Source organism: Erpetoichthys calabaricus, chromosome 3, assembly GCF_900747795.2.
Source record: "Erpetoichthys calabaricus chromosome 3, fErpCal1.3, whole genome shotgun sequence".
Lineage (NCBI taxonomy): Eukaryota > Metazoa > Chordata > Cladistia > Polypteriformes > Polypteridae > Erpetoichthys > Erpetoichthys calabaricus.
The window spans coordinates 160457408-160483455 of NC_041396.2; the positions used below are offsets into that span (position 1 = coordinate 160457408).

General features: G+C 36.4%; 1 protein-coding gene across 3 annotated transcripts in view; it reads right to left on the minus strand.

Moving 5' to 3' along the window:
- The window catches only part of si:dkey-119f1.1 (Structural maintenance of chromosomes protein 6-like), a 155552-nt gene that overhangs the window by 92669 nt on the left and 36835 nt on the right, over positions 1-26048 (minus strand). For all 3 annotated transcript variants that reach the window (XM_051925505.1, XM_051925506.1, XM_051925507.1), the window contains 6 exons: positions 19974-20054; positions 12467-12568; positions 9095-9214; positions 4888-4986; positions 4110-4256; positions 1971-2059 (listed from right to left, as the gene is read on the minus strand). In XM_051925505.1, coding sequence (XP_051781465.1) covers positions 1971-2059; positions 4110-4256; positions 4888-4986; positions 9095-9214; positions 12467-12568; positions 19974-20054 — 638 coding nt within the window. The remainder of the gene's footprint in view (positions 1-1970; positions 2060-4109; positions 4257-4887; positions 4987-9094; positions 9215-12466; positions 12569-19973; positions 20055-26048) is intronic.

The following is a 26048-nucleotide window of genomic DNA, read 5'->3' on the forward strand; positions in this document are numbered from 1 at the left end:
AAAACTATATGCCCTTGATGTATTTCTGTCTGACCGTTCATGTTTCTTTCTAGCTGTCTAACTTGGACTATTATACTGTCACACATTGTTAAGACTATGAACATTCCATTTACTATATCTTATAGGGGGTTAAACTGAGTCTTCCATTATCTATGTCAAGCTAAGCAGACTAAGGAGAATTTACAATTAACTTTAACTTAAAGGATTTGGTTCTTGCAATGACAACAGAACCTAACCAACTAAAAATATGAAATGGAGAAGAACAAAACCTCAAAAACTAGGAAGAGTAAAGAGAAGCCCTGGTCCTATGTAATAAAAATGTACAGTATATCATATTACTCATACCTTTATCTAACTCACCACTGAGATGCAAGGTAAAAAGTATACAAGTATAAGAACTTAAAAATCAAAAAGTAGTAACTTTCATCACCAACCCTACTTCAGGCTCTTTATCGTTCCCTATTATAGCCTAGATAATATTTAGAAAAAAGTGACAGACAAAAATGGTGCACTGAATACAACATTTTTATATTGATAACCTACTTTTTATTGGGTATGAACCTCACCAAAAATTTAGTCTCATTTGTGAAAATGCCTAACTAACTATGTAACTATTGAAGCAATGAGGAGTCACTGGCCAGGCTTTAATCAAGAGATATTATTGTGTGTATACTATTTCAATTAAGCTAACTGGATTGCAAGAACATGTAGATAGGTTCCTAACTTGAAGAACTTTTTTTTTTTTTTTGCATTTTACAATTTGAAGGTTAATTGAATCTTTATACAGGTAGTTGTCAACGTACGATCTACATGTCTTATGACCGCTACTGCATCTCATGGGCATGCAACAGTTTTTGCCACGCCAGCTCTGTATGCCGTGACTGATTTATCTCAATCTCAGTTTATTACCTGGAGCAGTTTTGACTATGTTTAGTTACATTTGTCTTACAATTACAGGGAAAAAGGCAATTGATCTCGACACAAAAATGAAGGTAATCAAGCAGTATGAGAAAGGAAAGAAAGCAAATGCGATCTCATGTGACTTTAAGTTGTTCCACTGTAACCGGTGTTCAAGGCACATGCTGTACTGCTGTGCTCTGGCTTTGAATCCGGTTAACCTCCAAAGCTTCTGCATTGTGACTGACAATGTGGCGCTTAGTGTGAACTGCCATGAAGGGGTAATGAAACCACAATGAACTGTTTTACCTGTTAACATTTATTATTAACTGGCTGAACTATTAAAACAGAATAACATATGAGTGCTCAAAATCTGCTCTCATAGACAGACAGACAGACAAGACACTTTATTACTCCCAAGGGGAAATTCACAAAAGGGGAAATTCACATAGTTAACACAATGAACACTGGCAGAGGTTCACACGGATAATTTAACATAACACAGACAAAGAAATGATTTGTGAAGCTGTTCAAGATTTGGAACCCATGCAAGCAACAGTAATATTGAAACAAAATAATAATAAAAAAAATAAATAAAAAAAAATGAAAGAAAATCTACACAATGTGCTAAGAATGATGATAAAAATTATATAAAACACACAATATGACTAAAGGGCCTTATTATACAGTACTATACATATGGACAGGTTTGAATACATATACTGGTCAGTCTTAGGTCCAGTTTGACTTATGACCGGTCTGTCTGAACCGAACGTGGTCATAAGTCGATGCCTACCTGTATATGTCCTTTGAGGACAAACCTGGACTTCAATAATCTTTTTTTTAACAATGTATAAGAACAAGTACCATGTGGTAATGATATACCTGAAAATACTTTTAACTTTTTTCTCTCATGTCTTATTTCATTTAGCTTTACTTTTATCTATCTAATTAATATAAATTGAAACAATGCATTAAGGAAAATCTTCAGTGCATACTGGGATTAATAATGGATCATTTTAATGAAGAACAGCTTCTGTGTATAGTAACATCCAGTACAACTATCAACGTACCTGTGCCTCAGTTCTTGTGTATGTTTCTCTAGTTGTTCTCGGTCTCTGTCCAGTAACTTCAGATTATGTTTGGATCTGAATAAATTGGTCTGAAAAATTGGTAGCTTCAGATTAATTTAAAAACCTCCTTATAATTATCAATAATTACTACTACTATTTGTACAGTTATACTTAAATCTAATGTAATAATGAATAATTACAACTTTTTCTATTTTTTAAATATTTAACAAAAAAAAAAATTATTGTAAATGAGTTACATATAAGATTACATTATGTCCATCAGTCACATATACAAGCATAATCTGCCCAAAATGCAAAAGTGTCACGCAACCAGAAATTAGACTGGTAGAAATGAGCATCGTGTGTGCATAACTCCTTGAAAGTGTAGCACATTGGGTGGAAAAAGCTACTGTACCTATTTGGAACAGCAATTGGCCTGGGAAAAAGATAATATGAGTGGCATGTAGCTTTTCAAACATATTTTGGATTGCTTTATGCATGCCAAATTTTTTGTTTACCTGTTTCTACTCTAAGATGTTTTACAAATGTTCTGATTAAAGAAATGCTATGACTCAAATGCAATTTCGCAGGACTTGGACAATAATGTTTCTGTCACAGCAGAGCAACAGACTTCATTCTGTCACTTGACACCAGTACTACACTGGTGTCAGGGGTAGGACAAAAAGAAGACCTACTGACCTGTGTGTCTCAACACCCTATAATGTACTTATATTTGGCTCAGAGGAGCTGCTGAACAGTGTAAAACTACATGCATAATTGCCATTCAATCAGAGCAAGCCAAGCACCTGTTTCAGGTTCACTGCTTCATGTGCACAAATGATTAGAAAGTAGTTGTAGGTTTTCTTGTAATCAGGTCGATCAAAACAAATACAGAGGAGACAAGAAACGAACAGCAGTGCCTTGCAAGATTAATGAGCAAACCCCCTTATCTTATACTATGAAAGTGATGCACACAGGAGAGGTGGAGTGTCCTCTCAGTGCACGCATTAACTTTGACATATGCAGTAAATGTTAATCAAAATAAACATTATTAAAAACACATACGAGTTAGGACAGCATACCTTTGATTTCAGATAAACTAAATTGAGTTTACGGTCATATTGTTCCTACTGTAAAGTAAATACGGAATATTGTATATTTAAATGGAACTTACGTCTTAGGTCTACTGTCATAAAACTGAAGAACATGCACTCAGCAGAGCTGGCTTTCTTTTGTGCATTGCACATTTCAAACATGTTCTTTTCATACCAAGCGTAATAACCCAAATTTTTCAAGTAGCTTTCCATTTGTTCAATAAAGACTATTTCGCTCATGGAGCCGTGTTTGGTAAATAAACCAAAAAATTAGGAAAAATGCAGAGGTGCACAGACAACTGCTGTTGACCCTCATGATATTTTTTTCCCTGTTTATGAGGTTGCTGGCTCCTCTCTCTTTCTCTTGGGTGGTGGTTGAATTTTACTTTAATTTGTTAAATTTGTCTTGATTGTATGGAATGCTGTCTGTTTCCCAATTAAAATCAATAAAAATATTTTAAAAAATGTTTCTGCTCAATAAAAGAAGTTCACAACATGACCATGACATGTTTATTTATAAGTTTAGTGTACTTGAATGTTTGCAACATGAAACATAACAAAACAAACTGGAAACTGAAACAAAATAATGAATCATCCCCTGATTCAGAACAAAGCCAATGGACTAAGTCCGAAAATGCCTTATGAGTGGTTGATAGCTTTCTTGTGAGGTGTGTGAGATAAAATGGCTGGAGTTTGGTGCTTTGAGGAAATTTCTGCAAATGTTTCAAATCCAATAATGATTTTAATTTACATCAACTATGTGGTCTGCCAATCAATGATGGACAATGTCATCAACCATTGTCTCAGCCCTAATACCCAAGCAACCTTCAAATTCAGGGTGTGACCAATTACTAACATTTTACCTCTATTACAGAAAAGTATGTTGTTCTACAGACAAAATTCCTTTTCATAATTTTACCTTAAAGTGTGTTAACTAATTACAGTATGAATTGTGTTACTTTGTACTATTTAATTGTGAAATTACTAAGCACATATTATAATGAATGAAAATACTATGTATTTACAATTATCTTGCAATACAAACCTCAGCAGCTTTATATGCTTTCCTTTTTGTATTTTCATCCTCCTTTAATTTGGTTCCCTGAGGCTGCAAAACATGCACCTTTGCTGTGATATTTTCCAATTGGTTACAAATCTCTTTATACGTTTTCTCTTCTTCAGCAACTTTGTCCTGCCAATAAAAGCCCACAGCAACTTTAACACACAATTTCTGCATACCAAGTTACATCATTACTAAATAACAGTAAATACTACTTTGTTCAACTTAACTGAATATTGCATAAACACCCATTACAGCCATTAGTATAATATCTTTAGGTATCTAAGGGGTTTGTGTGTCAGACCCCTTATCAAAAATTGTATTTGCTACATTACTTGACTATTATTTGTCTTGAATTTGGAAATTTCAGTAATTTCCTTCCTGGATGTTTAGTTGTTACAGTGATACATCCGAGAGTGTTGTTTTTTTTTTTTAATATTGTATTGCTGCTTTTAAAATGTAAACAAGAAACTGCTTTTGAATAATATATAATACAAGATGGTGACTTTTTTATTAAGAATACACTATGAATCAAACACAGTAAATGACGCTGAAAATGTATTTTGCATTTCTTAATTATATTTGAAAATGCTGAGAAACATAACACGATGTGAATAACTATAATTACTAACACAGATAAAGCCCACACTGTAACAGTCTTAGACTTCACTCTGCCCAGAGTTTTACCCTCATGTACTATACTCAAACACCAACTTGGTCATACTTCTTATCAGTTACAGAATTAAAAACTATATGAACCTACCTTCCATTCTGTTACTTTCATGTCATATTTGACTGTATTGCCTTCTTCAGTCTGTATCCTGTCTTTAAGCGGCTGTATCTGTTTTTCAATTTCAAAAACCTAATGGAACAACATTATAAAAAAAAAAGTTTCAAGATAAATAAATATTCAAAAGTATTAACTACAAGGTACACTTAAATTTTATATTTTGTTTTGATTATACTTTTGTACCACATTATATTACATAAAACAAATTAACAACAGGCAGCAAAATGATGAAAGTATATTAGCTCTGTAAATTCTTTGGATGGACAAGTTGCCTTTTTCATTGATCTAAAGTCTTTTTCATTCCTGAGGCTTGCCTCTAGATCTTGGGAATGTGCCAGGACTTAATTAATAAAAATATGCACTGTTGAATGCAATAGCAAAACAATCATGATCCTGGAGAGGGAATAAGATGACATCTAAGGGGAAAAAAAATCATTGATTCATGTGGTTGGCACAAGCTCAAGCTGTTCTTGGAGTATGTTTGGCATGTACGTACACACTAAGGGCTCATTTATACTTCACGCTCAGAACGCGTATGCGCCCGCAACATGTCTGCCACGCATTTCCAGCGTTCATTTGATGCGTCCTCTGAGCAGGTCCTCAGAAATTAACGCAACGCATGCGTGAGTTGCAGTACCAGCAAAAAGTCGGGGGGCACAGTGTGCTAAAAGTTGGAATGTGATGTCAGAGTCTCTGTTTACCATCTCTGCAGGCATGTCAAACACGCGGCCCGCAGCAGAAATCTGTGCAGCCCGCATGACAGATCCTAGTTAGCACTGAGCTTGTACAAAATGATTACTATCATTTGTGATTGAATCATTCTGCATCTTCGGTGTTACTTATTGACTTTTCTTACTTCTGCCTTCTGACAAAAGCGCATTTTCCCATGGCATTACGGTACCGGAAACGTCATCTGCTAGTATAGCCACGAGCCTTGACCAAAGGTAATGAGCCGCAGCGTCACAACTGAAGTGCTAGGCTGCAGCAGGGGTGGCCTTAGGCATGTGCAAACTGTGCACCTGCACAGTGCTGCCAAATCCCAGGGGCCGCCACGCCAATATATATTGAATAAAAAAAACAGAAAGAGAAAATAACGACACAGCTGACGGCAATGTGGCCGAAAAACATTATGTTTCTTGTTAATTAGTACGCTGTATTTACAAATGTCGCTAGAGTCGGAGCAGTAAGCTATATGTAGTATTATAATGTTTTGCCGTAATGAGAATATCATGGGCCGCCACTTGGTTTTCAAGTTACGGACACGCGTATATAGAAATATGTCATGAGCATGAGGCGGCTATGCAGTGACCACAACGGATGTGGCCATCTGCCGTGCATAAGATACCGTATTGACATTGCCAGGCGAAGGGGCCACCGATTCTTTCTCTGCCCAGGGCCGCCACAAGCCTAGAGCCGCCCCTGCTAAGGCTACACTACTGACTGGGCTGCTGAGACTGGCCACTGGGCAGAAATGACCATCACGAGTAGTAATAGCCCGCATATTTTCACGTTTTTTTTGCTCTAGTTTCATGTAATTTTGTGCTAGTATTGTAACGAACAGTTAGTGCAGACTACAGCTAAAGATCTGAAGTGGACGCGTGAAGTTGGTGAGTTGTTTATTAACATATTTTTGTGATTTTGAGTTTGTAAAATTATTGTAGGTCAGGTGGCTTTTTGCATATCGGCTTATTTTACAATATAAACTTTGAAGTAAACTTAGTAAAGTAAAATTTGATTTTTGGAGGATTTGTTTTCCAACTTGAATTACTGAGCAATGAATTCAGTGGGCATTTTCGTGATTTCAGTTCACACAAACAGGGCATTGCGCTGAGAATATCCAAATGAAATTGATTGAAGTGCAGTCAGATTCTATTCTGAAGGCAAAATTCAACGAAGTTGGTGTGCCAGGCTTGTATGCTTACCTGCCACCCTCGTATGTGCAGATCCGTAAGTTGGCATAGAGAGTACTGTCAATGTTCGGAAGCACTTACCTTTGTGAGCAATTGTTTTTGTTAATGAAAGCTACCAAAACCCCACATCGCTCAAGACTTACCATCGAGCACCTTTCATCCCTCATAAAAGTTGCAGCTGCACAAGATTTCAAGCCTGATATTGACGAACTGGTTACTAACAAGAGATGCCAAGTGTCGGGACAATAGAAATAAATCTCACACTGTAAGGCTCCTATATAAGCAATGAATATAATATAATGAATATCAATCATCAAGACACTATATAAAAGCAGTCGGGATTGTCCTTCCGTCCCGTGAGTGCAAAGCGTAGCGGTATTCCGCTTATCACAGACTTACTACTTGCGGCTTGTGGTACGAAGCGACGCAATGTGAGCAGAGTTCTGGTGCTCCCATCGTTCCCTTGCTTTTGTGCGCGATGCGCTGGAAAAATAGACAAAATTATGTCTATTAATGTTGATGGAGAAGAAATGCCTCATCGCGTAGTAAATATCAGGGGAGATGGTGCTTGCTTATTCTCATCTATAGCTTATTTAGTGAATGAAACTCCGTCTTTAGCGGTACAGATTCGGGCTGACATTGTACGACATGTTTTAAGTAATTGGTCAAGGATTCAGCCATTTACAATGATGCCGTCAGGAATCTCTTATACAAATGAGCTTCAGTATCTCACTGAAATGTCAAAGTCTCAAACTTATGGTACCATTTCTGAGCTAATGGCAGTGGGAGAGTTGTTCCCCAATGAGTTTCAAGTATATTATTATGGAGTCCTACACTCCAAGTTTGGACAGGCACTCGAGGGAATTAAAAAAACTTAGGTTATCGAGAGATGTTATGAATGGGCACTTTGATGTTCTCATTCCCTACACTTACATGCCTGATGTACACATGGAGCGCACACAAATTGAGGATAAAAGTCGGGTGAGCCTAGTAATATAATAAGGACCTAGCTAAGAGTTTAAGACTCTAATTCTACACTGTTGTATGGAGACTGCATGGAAATAAATTGCTTTTCTTTAAACTTTAAGTGTTACATTTTTTTAAAGTTTTCAGTATTGGAAAGAAAGCTACAGTAACTTTGTATAAAAGTATAATAGTATTTGTTACAGTACAGCCCGCTGACGCACGTACGGCAGTCGAAGCGGACCACCAATGGTAGCGAGTTTGATATGCCTGATCTACTGTACATGTGAGAAAAAGCCGCTTTGCGGATCCAACGAGATCGGTGTGCGTGCTTCGATGTTTGATGAATGGTTCGAAGTGGTGAAGCAAAATGCCGACATACAGATGCATTCGTGGTGCTTTTATATTCAAGCGTTGCATATTACTGATCGTAATGACACGATACATTTCACATACCGTCTTCTGTGCCGTCTTTTTTTCTAGGGCTTCCTCCGGTACTGACAGCAGTGGCAAACAGCAATAGATCGCCACACTAAGCACATTAAATGTGTGCTATTCCAATTCTCTGCACATTTAGAATCCTCAGATTTATACTTGATATCACTTTCATGATGAAATGCATTGATGTATGTTACATTTTACAGATAAATCAATAATTTCATTTAAATAATGAATACTGTTAATTACACACAAGGGGGTGACACGGTGGCGGAGCGTTAGCGCTGCTGTCTTGCAGGGAGTCACGTCACTGATATTCCCTGCCTGGAGTTTACATGTTTTCCTGCTGGGTTTCCACAGTGTGCTCCGGTTTCCTTCCAAAGATATGCAGATTTGGTTACACTAAAATGACACCAGCGTGTATGTGTGTGCTTGTGTTCATATCTTGCGATGAGCTGATGCCTCGTCCAGGGATTGTTTCAGCCTTGTGCCCAATGCTAGCTGAAATGGACAAATCCCTGGACGGATGGATTTAAACATTAAACATCCTTTTCAGAGATATTGCGGTAAGGTGTCATCGGAATTTAATGGGTGTTCCAGGCAATTCACAACACAGCAAAGCCAAACCTGTTCTCCCCGTGATAATATCTCGCACTGCCACCTGGTGGATTCCTCCAGATTTACGTAAAGTACACGTACAACGTAAAGTACAACGCTTGCGTAGCAGGAGCGTCCTCTGCAGCATGCGTCCCGTGAAGTATAAATCCGGCCTAAGCCCTGAAAGCAAATCACAGATGTGAACATCCTACATAATTACCTAGATTAGCTATTTTATAACATAGAACCTAAAATCCAAATACATTTCTTACCATTGCCCAGGCCATCTGATGTTTCAACTCTTCCAATTTATTTTTCATTTCATCAAGAGATGAAAGGCTCTTGTATCTGTCTTCTTTTTCGTTATATTGGCGCTTTAGATCTTCAAAAATCTTAAGAAAATAAATTACAAAGAATAGACATGTTACTATATTAAGATAAATTAAACAGAAACTCCTGGACATAAGCATAATTCCATTGTCATGGACGATAAAGGTCTCCTGAATATGAAATGCAGATATTCACCCCTGCAAAGTTTTCTTCCAGGTATTATGGTCCTGTGTCATATCTTTGAGTAAAATGTCACAACCTTGAAGCAGTGAAGTGACCAGACATGGAAAAATATGTTCAATCCAACATTTACACAACTTGTGACATATAAACTCTACCCTAAGTAAAAAATATGTGGGTTTAGAATTGCATTAGATTTACTGAATTCTGGTATCTAACATTTTTGATTATCATCGGACTTCATGTACCTGACTTCTTTTTTTCACTAATTTTCCAGACTAATATTCTTAAAAAATAAGTTAAGAAAAAAATTGGTTAAGGTTGGACATACTTTAAATTACACAGATGTTTGGAATTAAATGTGTTAAATTTGTGAGCATCACAAAAAAAATGTGGAGTGTTCTCCACTCGATTTTCTCGTATATGTAGAGATTATATAATTGTATGAATATGTTAACCTATGAAACAAAAAATGTACCTATTCAAATTTGAAGTTTATTTGATAGTTCTTTTACCTGATTAGATAAATTTCCAATTGTGTTATTTTGTGCTTGTGCCATGTAAGTTCTTTGCATTGTGTGACGTGCATGCAGCCCCGCTCTGCTACACGCCCTGCTTCAACAGCACCTTCGTGGCCCTGTTACACAGTACAGCATCTGTTGGCCATAGAAAACTCATCACCACGACAACGAGTTCACTCACAGCTCTCTATGACGAGCGTCAGTCGGCCAGGGACCAATCGCCGTTACGGGGGGTGGGCTATTTTAATTCGGCCAATGACCTGGCCCACTTTGTTTGTCTCTTCTCCTCCAGGACAATCCGATCGCAATCATGGATCCACAGCCGCGGGACCAACGCAAGGAGAAGATTATCAGTGCTTGGTCTGGAGCCAAGGCAGAATGACCAAGTCACTGCTAGCTTGCTGTGTTTGTGTGTTATAGAGTGGTAGCTCCTGCTTCAATAAATATGCTTGCTGTTCCTGTTTGAAGTTGTTAATAAAGCTGATCATTCTGAAGATTGAGACTCAGCCTCATGTTTTTGGTGTGTAAGAGAGTGACTCACACGTCACAATTGTTGATAAGTAAAATAACAGTTAAAAAAAAATGCCACATAGTTAAATAAACTGTTACTAAATAAGATGAATAATCAGATACAGTATTCCCAAAATTATATTATTCTAGCCCGGTCTTTAACTTTTTCATTCTGTTTATATGAAAAATGGATTAAGTTTCTTCTGCCTTTGCGATGCTGTTTGCTTTTTAATTCTCATTTTGAAATAAAAAAATAAAATGTAGGTGATAAAAAAAAAAGTTCAGGCAATCCAAAAAATATGGAAAATGAGAAGAAATGTCAATTAATTCACAAACAGTACAAAACTGATGAAATATCAAAAAATATATTAAATACAAATCAGGGAATTAAAAAAAGTTCAGGCAATCCAAAAAATATGGAAAATGAGAAGAAATGTCAATTAATTCACAAACAGTACAAAACTGATGAAAGATCAAAAAATATATTAAATACAAATCAGGGAATTAAACATAAGCACAAAGAAGTAAATGCATAATGCAAATCAGAAAGGTACGGTATACACATTTCAAAATTTTAAGTTTTAAAGAATATCTATACTGTAATTAAAAATTATCTCTTTCCGGAAAAATGATAAAACAATGGTTTCAATGATCGTAATATAATTTATTAAATTAGTTCAAACAACCACCGTAATTAACAATAAAACAAATTTCCTTCGCTGACAAAACAACGTGTAACAATGATAAACAAACTTACCAACTGTTTGTGTTCACATGTAGCCAATCATACGTGATATGCATTGAACACAAATACTAATGCTAAGTTGCATAATTTCACCAATAAACTAATAACCTTTCATGGAAATTCAGAACCAGCACAACAAAGAAAATTTCACAAACACTTAAATCACTAAAAGTACTGTATTTTAAGCACAAAACTAAAAAAAAATCTAACAGTAAATTTCAAAAAACCACAGCTCAAAATAACTGTGGAACACAATTGCCTTAAGAAAGACCGTAATGCCTAGTGGGTGCTGGGCGGTCTCATGGCCTTGGAACCCCTGCAGATTTTTTTTTTCTGCAGCCCTCTGGAGTTTATTTTTGTTTGTTTTTTTCTGTCCTCCCTAGCCATCAGACCTTACTTTATTCTTTGTTAATTAGTATTGCCTAATTTTTATATATTTTTTTTTTCGTCTTGTAAAGCACTTTGAGCTAAATTATTTGTATGCAAATGTGCAATACAAATAAATGTTGTTATTGTAACAAGTACCTAAATGTCGAAATATAATTTGTTTAACAGGTAAACCTGCTTCAACAATATCACAGAATCAACTGTCAAGAAAGCATATTGAAATGTTGTCAGTCAATCAAAGTGTTGGGTTAAATTCTAGAAAATTCCTAGTTCTGGGTAAAAAAGGTAGACACAAAATTGATGCCCATAAAAACGTCAATCCTATGAGGCAATAAACTTATTAATCCAGATGTGTCACAATAATCCATACCAAACATTGGAAGTATAGTTCCGTATACTAAATATAGCTAGTTACTTTGTTAAGGGTATTGATGAGAGCAAATTTGCCAGTCTTTTAAACACCATACGTAAAGCATAAAAAAATCTGGCCTGTTCTCCACTCAACTTTCCTTATACCTGTTCAAGTAATGTATGTACCACTTCTGGTTGTCCGATTATAATGAAACTGCATATCTGTGTGTTTCATACAAAATTTCACTCACTTAACTTTGTTTATAATGTAAGTTTATATGGCAAAAAGCTCTTTCCAGTAATCCGATCAAACTGAAGTTAACAGTGTACATGTCATATATTAGGGAAAAACTACCGCACTGCTATTTTTAAAGGAACAATTACTTATTACAAATGTCTTTATACTACATAATACTTTACAAGGTGGTTAAAATAAATTGATAAAACTCAAACTGATCCTTATATACCATACAAAAGAGAATAGTTAGATCCAAAGTAAAAGAATATATCTTAATTCCACAATACTTTTATGTAAATAATACACTAAAATTGTGGTGAACATTATTTAAATATGTTTTTTAAGGCTATTATAATGAAACAAATTGTTAAATGCACATTACCTCATCCTGCTTATCTAACTTATGCTGTGTATCTGTCTTTGTTTTTATAATATAAGCATAATCTTCTTTCATTTGCTCAAGCTGAGTGGCTTTCATGAAGAACTAGAAAAAATGCAAAGGTAAATTTTAAAAGAATACATCAGAAAAAGAAGCAAGCAGTAAAGAAAAGATTCACATTCTGCTTAATAATAATACTTAATAATTGGGAAAATCCTAAAATAGCAAGTATGTTAACAATGCAAAGAACAAAAGAAAATAGTAAAATCAATAAATAATTGTTATTTTTTCCAGTCACAGTACTTTTCTAAATAATTTTGTCAGGACAGGCTCTGCCTCTATTTGACTTTAACTCTTTTAGGGGAAATTTTTTTTTCTTTTCTCCCAGGGCTGAATATTTTTCCAAAAACTAACTTTTTTTTAAAAAAAAAACATATCAAATCAACAAAAAATATTTATTTTTTACAAATGTTACTGTCTTGCATGTTGTATGAGCCTGCATACTATATGATTTCACATCCATATCACATACATGTTACACATCAAAGTCCTGCAAAGTATGATATCGCTCAAAGCAGTCAATTGCATGCATTGCCACATTGCACTGCTTACAATATGTGTTGCACTGGTGCCTCCTTTTCAATTGTCTGTTGCAGCACACAACACAGTCAGGTTTGTATTTTTTGTCCTCGTATGTTGCAGGAAAGTGGTGCTCAGTCAGCCTGTCTGGCACTGCTCTTTGTGATGGCCTTTCTCGCTTTGCTAAAGGCACTACAGCATACTCTGCCAGCAAGCTGTCAACCACCTTCTTGCAGAAATCTGCTGCAGTCATAGTGCTGTCACTGTTTGCCTGCTTGAACAATATATAGAAATTTTTAAGTGCAATCTCACACATGCGATGGTACAAAGTGTGGTACCACTTGGTGGACTTGTGGCCGTAAGTGTATGACCCCAGCATCTGATCCAGTCGATCAACTCCAGCCATTTTACAGTTATAGTCCTTAAATGCAACTGGTTTGTCCAGTTTCCTACCTTCTGGGTTTCCCTTTTGATGAATGACTTTCTCACATATATTGTTAGTGTGTACTGTAGAGAGACAAGTCACCCGTTTGACATCGTGCCATGCCAATGCCACCAAGTTATCCACCCTCATGAAAACCGGATTATCACCTCTTTTCATCTTCAGCCTGTCTGGCTTCAACTGTGAAGGCATGTGTCTGCTGTTTACCCTCACTGTCCAACAAGCTCCAATTCCCCTGCTCTGTAGCTCCATGAACAATTCTGGTGATATATAAAAATTGTCCATGTACACAATGTGACCCAATGTTCATAGCCCTGAAGCAGCTCCAGCACAACCTGACTTAAAAGGAATACTTTCCTGTATATGTGAATACTTTCAGGCAGAAACCAGTGTTAGATTCTGCCAGTACAAAATCCTTTATGCTATACTTTGTGGGCTTGTCTGGCATATATTGGCAGAAAAAAAGCATCCTTTGTATTTTATCACAGATTCATCCACAGACAAATCACGGCCAGGCTGATAAAATTGTTTATATGTTGGTTCCACAATTTCAAGCAGGGGCTGAACTTTATGCATGGGGTTATAGCCTGGCTCACCCCTTGGGATTTGCTTCTGGTTATCACAGAAATTAATAAAACTTTGCAGCAGCACGTACCTATCACGAGGCATAACCTGTCCAAAGCCACCAAGGGACAAAGCACGTCTGGACCAATGCTCCCTAAAGTTATATCGCCAGTCTAGTCCCATCTCTATTTGTAATGCCACAAAGCCCTTCATCTCGTCTTTTGTTGTGGGTTTCCATTTTGAAAAATGAGAATGCAGTGCATACCTGTTTGTCTCGTCTGACAGTAGCTAAAAAGTAGACTCAGGACAAAACAGATTGAGGTAGTCCAGCGGCTGGTAATCTGTTGTGTCCAACAGCAAGCCATGCCGTCTTGTGAAGTCCAGTAGCCAGTTTGGCTCCCACGGATCAATGTCTGGGTATTCCTCTCACGCGAACCTTGCCGTAGGTGCATCGGCTGCGTGAATGAACTCAGCTGGCAGCCGATCAGCTGGGGCGGCACCGGCTGGTGTCTGATCAGCTCATGCCAGCTCCTCACTCTCCTGCTCATCGTCAACAAAATCAGATTCTGAAAAATCAGAGTCTGACTCAGCGTTAATGCGCAAAACATCGTCTGCTGAGTATTTTCTTTTCTGCACTCACTAAGCTCTCTCGTGAGATGTCAATGCCATTTTGCCTTTGTTTACATTTCGTAACTCACGCACACGCAAGGATTAGATGCCGAGTCAATGACTCTAACATTCCTCCAAGCAGAGAAAGAATGCCTGTGACGGGAGAGTGATTTTTGTCGCCATTAACAGCTGATTGTGGCCCTCTAACCCTGGATGTTGAATTTTGTCGACATGCGCCCTCAACCCCTCCTGTCGACAAAAGTCGACATCTGCCCTAAAACAGTTAAGAAGGAACAGATAATTCACAAGTAAAATGTATTTTTTGTTTGCAAAGACTCTTTACGTAGCTTTAGAGTAGTGCTTATATGTTTGCCTAAAGGTGACATTATCAAAATTTCTTGCCAACATTTTATGTGTGTACTCCGGTTTGCTATGCACCGATCGGTAAATGATGTCTGTATCTGCACCAAGGTTATTATAGTTTTGCCTTTTTATATTAGTTTTTATTTCTATATTTTTTCTGACCTTACTTGGAAATTCAGTTTAGTTTTAGTTTTCCTTCATTATGTATTTTTAGTTTTAGTTTAGTTTTTATTTCACAAAGACATTTCTATTTTATTTTTATATATATTAGTTTCAGTTTTAGTTTTAGTAATTATGGCATAGAGTGCCTGCGGAGTTAGTTTTGTGTCACAGTCAGACAGAACTGTACACTTAACAGATTTGGATACGAGTTTAATGTTAGTGGAAGCTTACTACACTGCCTGGTTTACTATCTGGTTTTGTTTTTGTCTGATAAAAACAAGCATAATCAAAACTAGACACTGAATATGAACAATTTCACAATTTTATAATTTTTAAAATATTTTCTCATGAAAATCACAGGGGCTTAGAAAGAACAGGGCTCTTGGACTTGAATGAGTGTGCAGACCCCACCTTGCTGTATTGAAGGAAACAAAGAACAACAAGCATGTAGTGTCAAGGTTAGGGGCAGTGAGTCTTGAACAGACCATCATAAAGGACAGTAAACCCATAATGAGCAGTGCAAGAGCAGGTAATAAGAGTACGGACAGGCATAAAACAACACAGACAGCGTCTGAGATTAAGAACAACATATACATTATCTAAACCTGTTTATCCAGAGTAGGACTGCAGGAAATCTGGAGCCTACAGCAGCAGGTTTGGATGCAAGGCAGGAAAAATCCCTGGTATGCAACACTGTATGCATGATAAGGCTGATAAGAACAAAAAGAATATGATATTTCAACTATCTATTTTGAGAGAGAGAGAAAAACATTGAAAAAAGGGAGACAAATATTTTAAAATATAATTCTGCTAATGGATTACTTTCACAATATCAGGTATTTTGAGTTGTGCATATGAACTAAAAAAGATAAATTAATAAATATGGAATAAATACAAAAACCCATTAGTATGTTTAGTTTTTCATCACTGGTCAGACTCTCTACCTTTGTTTGTATCACTTCGTTGTTAAACGATGTTTTTAAAGCAAAAGTGATTGGTCAGCAACAATATGCCGATCTTATATGATGACCTAGTCAGTCTCTCGATCAGTGCCGTTTTATTTTCAAAAACCGGGAGTGCTCTCCCCTTGACTTTCTTGTATACTCAGATATAGGGATGGATATTTGAGGAGTAAACCGCAAGACAATGATTATATTTTTATATTATGTACATTAAGAAACCAGCAACAAAATCAAATTACTAATACATTGAACAATTATTATAAAAGTAAAGTTGAATAAATCGGACTCTGCGGCTGGATAAATAAAAAAAAATCGAGTATGTGTTCAGGTAAAGTACTACTTCCGGGTGATGGATTTGGCCCAAAAGTTAATACAGATCTATAATTGTGGTGTAACAACCACATGCCAGATTTCATCCATCTATCTAGTTGCATTTTTGAGTTATCATGTTTACACACACACACACACACACACGCGCGCGCATACACACACAATTCCAAAAAACAGTATTGTTGGACATTGGTTAGTCTATAACATCAAGATTCATCAAAATATCGAGGTCGAATTTTTTCATGATTACTATACTTTCTGTATACTTCGTATATGAGAAAGTAAAAATGATTTCTCCTGTGCGAAGTGGCAGGTGAATTGCTGTCAACAAAAAGCAGACACCTGAGAAATAAACTGAAACGTTACTCACTCGTGATTTTTCTGTCCATATGGTAAACGTTTTGTTGACCAGCACATTCTGACTTCAGCTGTTTGGATAACATCTTGATATACAACAAGCACAAAGAAAGGCAACACGCAAATCGCTTTCTATTTCTCACGCTTTATGCACCTGCACTCAGCTTGCTCTGTCACCACAAATGCTATGTAAACAGCCACCCTCCATCACCAGCCGCCGTTCACTGGATGAATATATGCAGGCGGCTCGTGGTGGATGACTTTCTGTTTTAGAGTTAAGTCTTTAACCCTTGTAAGTTTAACGGCAAGAATATTCATTCAAAAATGAAAACTAAAAATATTTTAGTAAATTATTATTTTATTTCAGTTAGTCTTTCCAGCTAGTTTAATTGTTTCATTTAGTTTTAGTTTTTCATTTCGGTTTTGTTAATTATTTTATTTCAGTTTACGAAAATGTTTTTTTAATAATAGTTTCAGTTTTGATTTTAGTTTTCATTAACTATAATAACCTTGATCTGCACAAAGATGTACATAGCTTTGAAGAAACACTGAAAGGATGTCTTTAGCATAGTCCAAAAAATTCACTGGATATCACTATTCAGAAGGATCATAATTTTTTTTTGTACATCCAGCTGTCCATTTACCTAAACCCTGTTATCTTGTACAGGCATGCAATGACATCAATCCTAAGTTCGTAATAGGAGTTCAATGTTACCTTTTTGTGTTTAACTAATTTTTATGGCAAGAAAGAATATATTTATATTTTACAGAATTTTCTCATTTGCAAAATGTGGGTTTTCTTCATCAATAATGCCAAAGTGTCACTACATGTTCTTCTTAACTGCTAATTCTTTTGAGTTATTTTATATTCTCCAGTTTATAAGTAGGCTATCAAGAAATCAGACACATTGTTTCAACAGAGATACTGTGCTAGCTTAGCAAGGAAGTATCTTTCTTGATAAAACCAGGATATAGTTAGAAGCTGATGACAGCTTCCAGCATCAACTAAAATATGCTGCTGTTATGACAGAGAGAGGAGAGAAAAACAATGAATTACAGAAAATTACAATGTTCTTCTTTGTCCTGGACCTGATCAATACTTAAAATTTGGGACTTCATATAAAACCAAGTCCCAGAATTCACCATTAACAATACCTGTGGGTACTAAACCCATTCATGACTCTATTCAGTTACAAATATAACAACTGCAAGCCAGTTTGATTTTCCTTTATGTATTTAACAATTGTGTTTGTGAGAGTTTTAGTTATCAGGTATTCTTTCCTTTATGTTCAAATGCAAAAATAAATATGTAAACAGCACATATCAGATATGTTTTAAACTGAACTGTTGACTAACCAGATTTGAAAAAGTCTCCTTACAAATACAGTTATTGTAAGTGAAAGTCACTGAATATTAGTGTGTACTGATAAGTAGAGAGAACTTGTCTCTGGGGGAAATTTGGCATAAAGTGTAATGTTTGGAATTTTAATTTTGATAGCATTTCGCAAGCATATATTTTTCAATTACTGCAAAGAAAATGTCAATTAATAAATTTAGTATGTGTATATAATAAGAGAAACTATTTATTAAATACTGCCCTGCAAATGCCACCCTTTTTGGAGTCCCTGGAGGGGGTGCTAGAGGGCATACCTTCTGGGGACTCCCTCGTTCTGCTGGGAGACTTCAATGCTCACGTGGGCAGTGACAGTGAGACCTGGAAGGGCATGATTGGGAGGAATGGCTCCGCCCCCCCAATCTGAAACCCAAGCTGTGTTTTGTTATTGGACTTCTGTGCTCGTCACGGATTGTCCATAACGAACACCATGTTCAAGCATAGAGGTGTTCATATGTGCACTTGGCACCAGGACACTCTTGGCCTCAGTTCGATGATCGACTTTGTGGTCGTGTCGTCGGACTTGCGGCCACATGTCTGGGACACTCGGGTGAAGAGAGGGGCGGAGCTGTCAACTGATCACCACCTGGTGGTGAGTAGGCTTCAATGGTGGGGGAGGATGCCGGTCAGGCCTGGTAGGCCCAAACGTGTTGTGAATATAAGCGGCTGAAATGAGTTTCTTCCTCAGGGTATCTGGGCTTTCCCTTAAAGATAGGGTGAGAAGCTCAGTCATCCGGGAGGGACTCAGAGTAGAGCCGCTGCTCCTCCGCATCAAGAGGAGTCAGATGAGGTGGCTCGGGCATCTGATCAGGATGCCTCCTGGACGCCTCCCTGGTGAGGTGTTCCGACCACGTCTAACCCGGGAGGAGGCCCCGGGGAAGACCCAGGTCACGCTGGAGGGACTATGTCTTTCAGCTGGCCTGGGAACGCCTTGTGATTCTCCCGGAAGAGCTAGAAGAAGTGGCCTGGAAGAGGGAAGTCTGGGTATCTCTGCTCAAGCTGCTGCCCCCGCGACCCGATCTCGGATAAGCGGAAGATGATGGATGGATGCCCCGCAAATCTGTAAAATCCTCAGGATTTCATGTAATTGGAAAGAATCCACTCATCAAAAATTATATTCAGGCTGTAATTTACATATTACTGTTAATTAGTTTTAATAAATTTGGTAATGCTATAAACTTTATATGTTTTTAAATGCTTTTCATTTTTCGTTTTTGGAAATGTAGCCTTATTTTTTAAAAATAAAATTATTTGTATCAGTGCACAGTATTGGTCCATATTGTTAAGAAAATAATTTGCACTGGCTGCCAAAAACGTTAATGGCACAGTCCTGAGTAGAATAATTTATAACATATACTGTCCTGTCCCTTAAAACTTTGTAAAAATGTAATTAGCATTAGACTGCACCTGGTACATGCTACCAATAAATGGTATTTAATGTGCCATGTCACTTCAAATTTTTCTGCTTTCATGGTGCATTTTCTCACTTTTAGGTTAACAACACCTTCTACTGTAGATTAAAACTGTATTCTTGATTCTAATTTTTGTACTGTTTTAACATAATGTACTCAAATTTTAGAAATGTAATCAAGTGCTTTAACAAGGGTGAATGGTGGCAAAAATATAAAGGCTCATTTTTTTTTAATCTTTTAGTCTAATGGGCAGTAGGCAGATATTAAACTTTCGCATAGAAGATATTGAAACCAGATTACCAAAATTTAATTAAACTGTGAAAAAGTAAATACTTACTTTGTATTTGTCACCCTCGCCTTTTGAATGTAAAAAATGTTTACTCATTTCTTGAGTTAAAATTGACACTGGATTGTCAACCTACAAAATAAATAAATAAGGCATAGTTAAACTAAAGCATAAAATACACACTTATGAAATATTTAAAGGATAATATAGCGGAACCTGAAGAAGGCTAATGTAAAGACAATAAGAACAAGTACAAGGGATGATTAAAACTATTTAGAGCTTAATGCTGCAATTAGGCAAATATGATCTCCTTTGTACTAAATTATGTGAATTACAGATTTCTGGCATGTTCAATTTAAAGTGTACCTTTCTTGCTTCAGAATCAAGTCAAGAGGGATACTAAAAACAACAAACTCCAGTGCTATCAATGAATTTCTGTCATTAGCTACTTACACACCTTTGAAATTTCCTTCCCACATAGTCAGCATGTACTAGTGCCACGACTGGACCCCAGTCTGGCAGTGATGAATGAAATAATTTTGACATCATGGACAAAGTTATAATGTGGAGTGATAAAGCACGAGATAGCAGATACTATAGGAATTAATCCGCTGAATCCATTACCAATTCCAAAGACCTAAGAGAAAATGAACTAATGAATTCAGAATTAGATAAATTTAAGAGCCATTTTAAACCTGATACTTGATCTTGCTATGTCATAAAGAGTCAGAGTCTAAATAACATTCAAAACAATGGAAGCATGGTTATTCTGCACCAAAGAAATTCCAGGTCCATGATGTTGAGGGTGTAGCTCATATTAATTACATGCCCCAAAAAGGCACACATAACTGATTGGTATAATGCAGACAGTGTAGCATTTTGACAAGATGGCAAAATTGAGATCAAAGTGAGATTAAGACCCCCACCTAACTACCTTCAACAATGACATGCAAATTACTCAAAAATTTTGAACGTTACAAATTCAAATAATAAAAATGAGAGTAGCATTACTGTGTTTGCAATGAACACACATGAATGGTTACACTTGCAAATAATAGTCTTTTCAATTCAACTGCACAATTTTAGACTTTACCAGTGATATAATATCAATAACTGAAATGCTTATTGTAAAATAATGTCTTTTATTATTTGGAGTTAATTTTTCAATGTTGTTGTTTAATATTAACCAAATAAACTGTTTACCCCTTTCTTTTTAGTTCTATCTGTCTCAATTAATTTTGTGGCTCACAGAAAATTTTGCATGGGGGAGATGGAGGGGAGTGGATTTTTGATCAAGTCTTCTTTACGTTGTTATCAAAAGATGATGAAATACATGCTGCTAATAAATAGTGCAATAGAATGTCAGTTTCTCGGCCAGAAAATTCATATTGCCTGGGTCAGAATTCTGGGTCATAACCACTTACTAAATAAAAGACTTACAGCTTCTTTATTCTACTGCCTGTGAAGACCATCAAGAAAGTTGATAGGATCTTCCAGTAGATTTAGGAGATACACCTGAGGTGTTTCTCTTTTTCACCTTTTCGAGCCACTTGTGCATCTGGAAAATTCAAATATTATATATACTCAGGTTCAACCCAAAACAACATCTTGCTCAACCTTCTGTGAGGTGGATGTCTGTTGATGTGACATGCACCAAGACCAAAGAGGACTACTATGTAGAATAAATTAACTCCAACATTCCATAAGCTGGTAAGGGTGTAATGAGCCTAGTTTAGGGTAGTATGAAACATATCTTGAATCTCCAGAAGTATCGCAGCTTAAAGAGTGAGGTTTAGCTTTGGGAAGAAATGGGTGGCCTGAACAAGCATGCTAATAAAAAGGGATAAAAGTAGGAATGGTAGGCATTTGTTACTGGTTGTTGAATAGTGCTATCATTTAACTGACCAGTTAATGAAATATAAGTTAATGATAAATAAACATGCAGAAATTGTTACATTTTTACCATATATTAGGTCACTTACATTTTATTTTATTATGATGTTTTATTGTGAAATTTTGACAAACTACTGAAGGCCGATAAGGATTTTCTGATGCTCGGATGTATTGCTCACTCACTTCTTTTAAGATCCATGTGTCCACCATTCTAGTAAAGCCAGCTATCTTATTTCAAGATCACAGGTGGTTTCAAAACAAGGAGATTCAAAACAAAAAAACAAACTAGGAGGAACTGAACACCATGAGATAGAGAGTGGAAAACAATGCTGGGTAGACCAGTGAGTAAGTTCCACAATACAGTTGTGATTTTGTTGTTTTCATGGGTGCCCAGGACCTTAATGTCAGGATGAAAAGAGGAAAAGCATGACAGGGACTACACTGAGTTAAATAAAGCAAGGTCATTCAGCAATCACCAACAGACTTACCTGGTGTTTTGCAACAGTTTCTTTGAAAGTCACTACAATATTACTGCTTGAATTGTTTTGAGACAATAACATGTTAGCACCAATCATAAGACACAGGTTTAAACCAATATAATGGTAGCATTTTAGTGTGAAATCTGATTAAATGGGCATTATTTTTCCTAGCTGGATACTGTAAGATAGAACAGTGGATTTTTATTAAATTTAGCTCATTTTATTTGCAACCCACTGTAAAGACTAGTGGTATAAAGAGAACACCATGCATCTTAAAGCAGCATTTCTCAACTACTGGGTACTGACCCACTTTTGGGTCACAGGATGGTGGTGGTAGGTCATAAATTGCTATTGTTTATAATTGCGCTCCTTGCCCTTGTGGGGAGGTACAATGATAGCTGACAGATTGAGGCACAAAAAAAAATTGATTCCTGGGATGTACATCATAAAATGTCTTGGTTATGCACTGTAAAATCCAGTCTTTTGGACAAAAATTCCTAAAGCACCAATTTTTTGTGTTTTATTTAGTTTATATTGTTGTAAACAAAGATTTTTGATCATATAAATACTTTCTTTTAAAAATTTGAAGTGTTGTACTTGCTACTCTTCAGCCATTTGCAGATCTATTTTTGTAAATATAGTTTAGGTACAATAATGTCAAGAAACCCATAGTGCATAAGGGGTTAGCATATTACATTTTGCAGTCCTATAGTACGTTTGGAAGGCTTATGGAGTTTGCATGTTCTCCACATGTGTGGTTTATCTCCCACAGGCCAAAGACATACAGATAAGGTGAACTAACGTTGCTAAAGAGGCCTTAGTGTGTGCAGGTATGTATTTGTGCTTGCCCTGCAATAGACTGCTAGTCCTGCCAAGATGAAGTTCCTGCCTTGTGCCCGATGCTTGCTTGGATAGGCTCCAGGTGCACTGAAACACTGCACTGAATAAGCGGGTTTGGAAAATCGATGGATTGATTGTTTTAAAATTACATTTGTTTTCCACATTTCTCCTTTAGCAAATTTCATATGAGAAATATGCTTGAAAAGAAACAAAAACATGTGCTTTTTATTATATGACCATTGTTATTTGCCTCTTTATGACTCCGCTGTCATTAAGATAATAATCCTGTTCTTGGGTCCCAGTACAGTACTGAATTTTTATTTATTTTTTGGGTCCTCTGATTAAAAGTTTAAGAGCCCCTGAAATACATCATTACTTTGATATGTTGACAGGCACTTGCACTTGGACAACATGTTCATAGCTCTAAGAACTCAGGCAATTCTCCTCTAGAGAGAGTGGGAGTATTGTCACTTATGCTTTCTTCATTTGTGCCTGCAGTCCAGAAGCCTACTGACATAATTTCTGTGACCTAACCTCAAGTACTGCCACTTTCACCAAGAATCATATGCAAACAAAGATGAACCTTGCAGTAGGCGTTCAATAAACAAACCCATATAAGGCGTTAGCATCTTGCCTCCAAAAACAATATCCTGAAAATCATCAGACATTTCATCATATCATATCATATCTTATGTTTAATCGTAGACTTACTTTTTAAACAGGGTTTACCCAGCTAATATCCCAAAACGTTGGCTTGTTCTGTTCATATTTTTTACAATATTTACAACATAGGAATGTTAACTGGAAGAACTACATTATTGCAAAAAGTGTGCATGTAATACAAGGAAAAAAATCTCCCTGAAAACAGATCTGCTACTTAATCACATAATACCCAGAGCAATAGGCATCTTTGTCTGTTCAAATTCTAAAATTTCTAAAAATGAATATAAAGAAAAATATTCTCTCTATTCTGACTAATAAATCAGTATGTTGCACTAAAAATGAATATAAAGCAAAATATTCTCTCTATTCTGACTAATAAATCAGTATGTTGCACCTAGCTGTACAAATGTCAATGTCAGAAATGCAGAAAATATTCCTCTCCATTCTCCAGAAATCATGTCAAACATGAAAGAATTCTTTCAAATTCCACATGGTCATTCAAAACACTGTACAACAATCATAATGAAAGAATCAGATTCAGCATATATCATAGTGTGAAACAGAATACCTGCCATGTAACAGCATATTTATTCATTTCAGCAAGGAGATTTCAGGGTTCATTGCCCCTGTGTCCCCTTCAAAATGTATCCTATAACAGAGTTTGGTCTGACCTGGCTGGAAAACTAGTTGACCAACTATTACACTATTTTTTAAAAAGTGCAAATGTAGAGCGTGCACTGTAAAAATGGCTTTTTTTTCCCCAAAACAGTACAAAAATGCTGCTTTCAACATTTCTTCCAAGGATTACGTCTAACTGTAATCTGTGCAGACGCAGTCACAGATTCCTGGATATATTCTTTTCCAAGCTAACCAATGTTATGTATTTTGCATTAAATGTGAAGAAGGCAAAGGCAAAGCAATATCAAAAATTGTGCATGAAGGTCACAGTGTTAAAAGGAATCTGTCCTCCTAATTTGGAACTTCACATTATTAATTTCAAAAAATCTATCTAGCATGGGAGTCCGCATCTGTTATTCTGATTGAAATTTTTCATCCCTCTCAAGCAAATGCTACTACTGAAGTTAACTATTAGCAGGTAAGTTCTCTGCTGCGGAGAATACAAAGTTACTACTATTATTTTCTTATTTGGCGGACAAATTTAACCGAAGCAACTTACAATATTTGAGTTACATGTAGTTACTTACATTTCTTCTGTTTTCTCCACTTGGAGTGAAGGCAAGTGAAGAGACTTGCTCAGGGATTTAGCTTGTGTAATTTTAACCATTTAATGGATGGAATCTGAATGTATCAAATACAAACAGTTGGTAAGAAGTTCTACCAGGTTAGTAGGGGGGGATATAAAAAGTCTATACACCCCTGCCAAAATCTCAGCTTTTGAGTAATAAAAAACGAAACCAAGATAAATCCTGTGCGAACTTATTCCACTGTTATTGTAAAATTGCAATCTATACAAAGAAATTGGTAACAAATCAAAAACTAAAAAAAAAATCATACAAAAACCTGGTTGCATGAGTGTGCAAACCCTTTAGGATGTGGCTATGTTCAAAATCAACCAATCACAATAAGTCTCATTCCAAATAGTAGTTAGTATTACACCTGACATCAATTCAATTGGCTCTGATTGATCTTAGATAAAGTTTGGCTGCTCCTGTAGAATTATTCTGCAACATCCTTCAAAAGCCATGGTTCGCAAAGAGATTTTAAAATATTAACGGGGTCTAATTATTGAAAAGTATCAATCAGGACAGCAGTACAAAAAAGTATCCAAAGTATTAAACATCCCATGGAGGGTGGTAAAGAAAGACTTAGCTAGCAAGTTAAAAAAGCGGAGTCATTTACATTATATTCCTTGGTACTGGATGAAAGTAATGACATAAAGGATATCGCTCAGCTTTTAATTTTTATCAGAGGGATTAATGACAATTTTGAGATAACGGAGGAGTTTTTGGCCATGGAATCCCTAAAGGGGAAAACGCGGGGAGAGGACTTGTATGACAGCGTGTCAGGAGCAGGAGGTAATTTTCTTACACTGCCTAATCCACCAGGAAGCACTGTGTAAATCCGTATTGCAGCTTGACTAAGTAGTGAAGCCAGTTGTAAAACTCAACTTTATTCGAGCGAGGGGACTTCAGCATCGTCAGTTTATTAAGTTTCTTGAAGAAATTGACGCTGATCACCAGGACTTGCTTTACCACTTCAATGTCCGCTGGTTAAGTTTGGGGAAAGTATG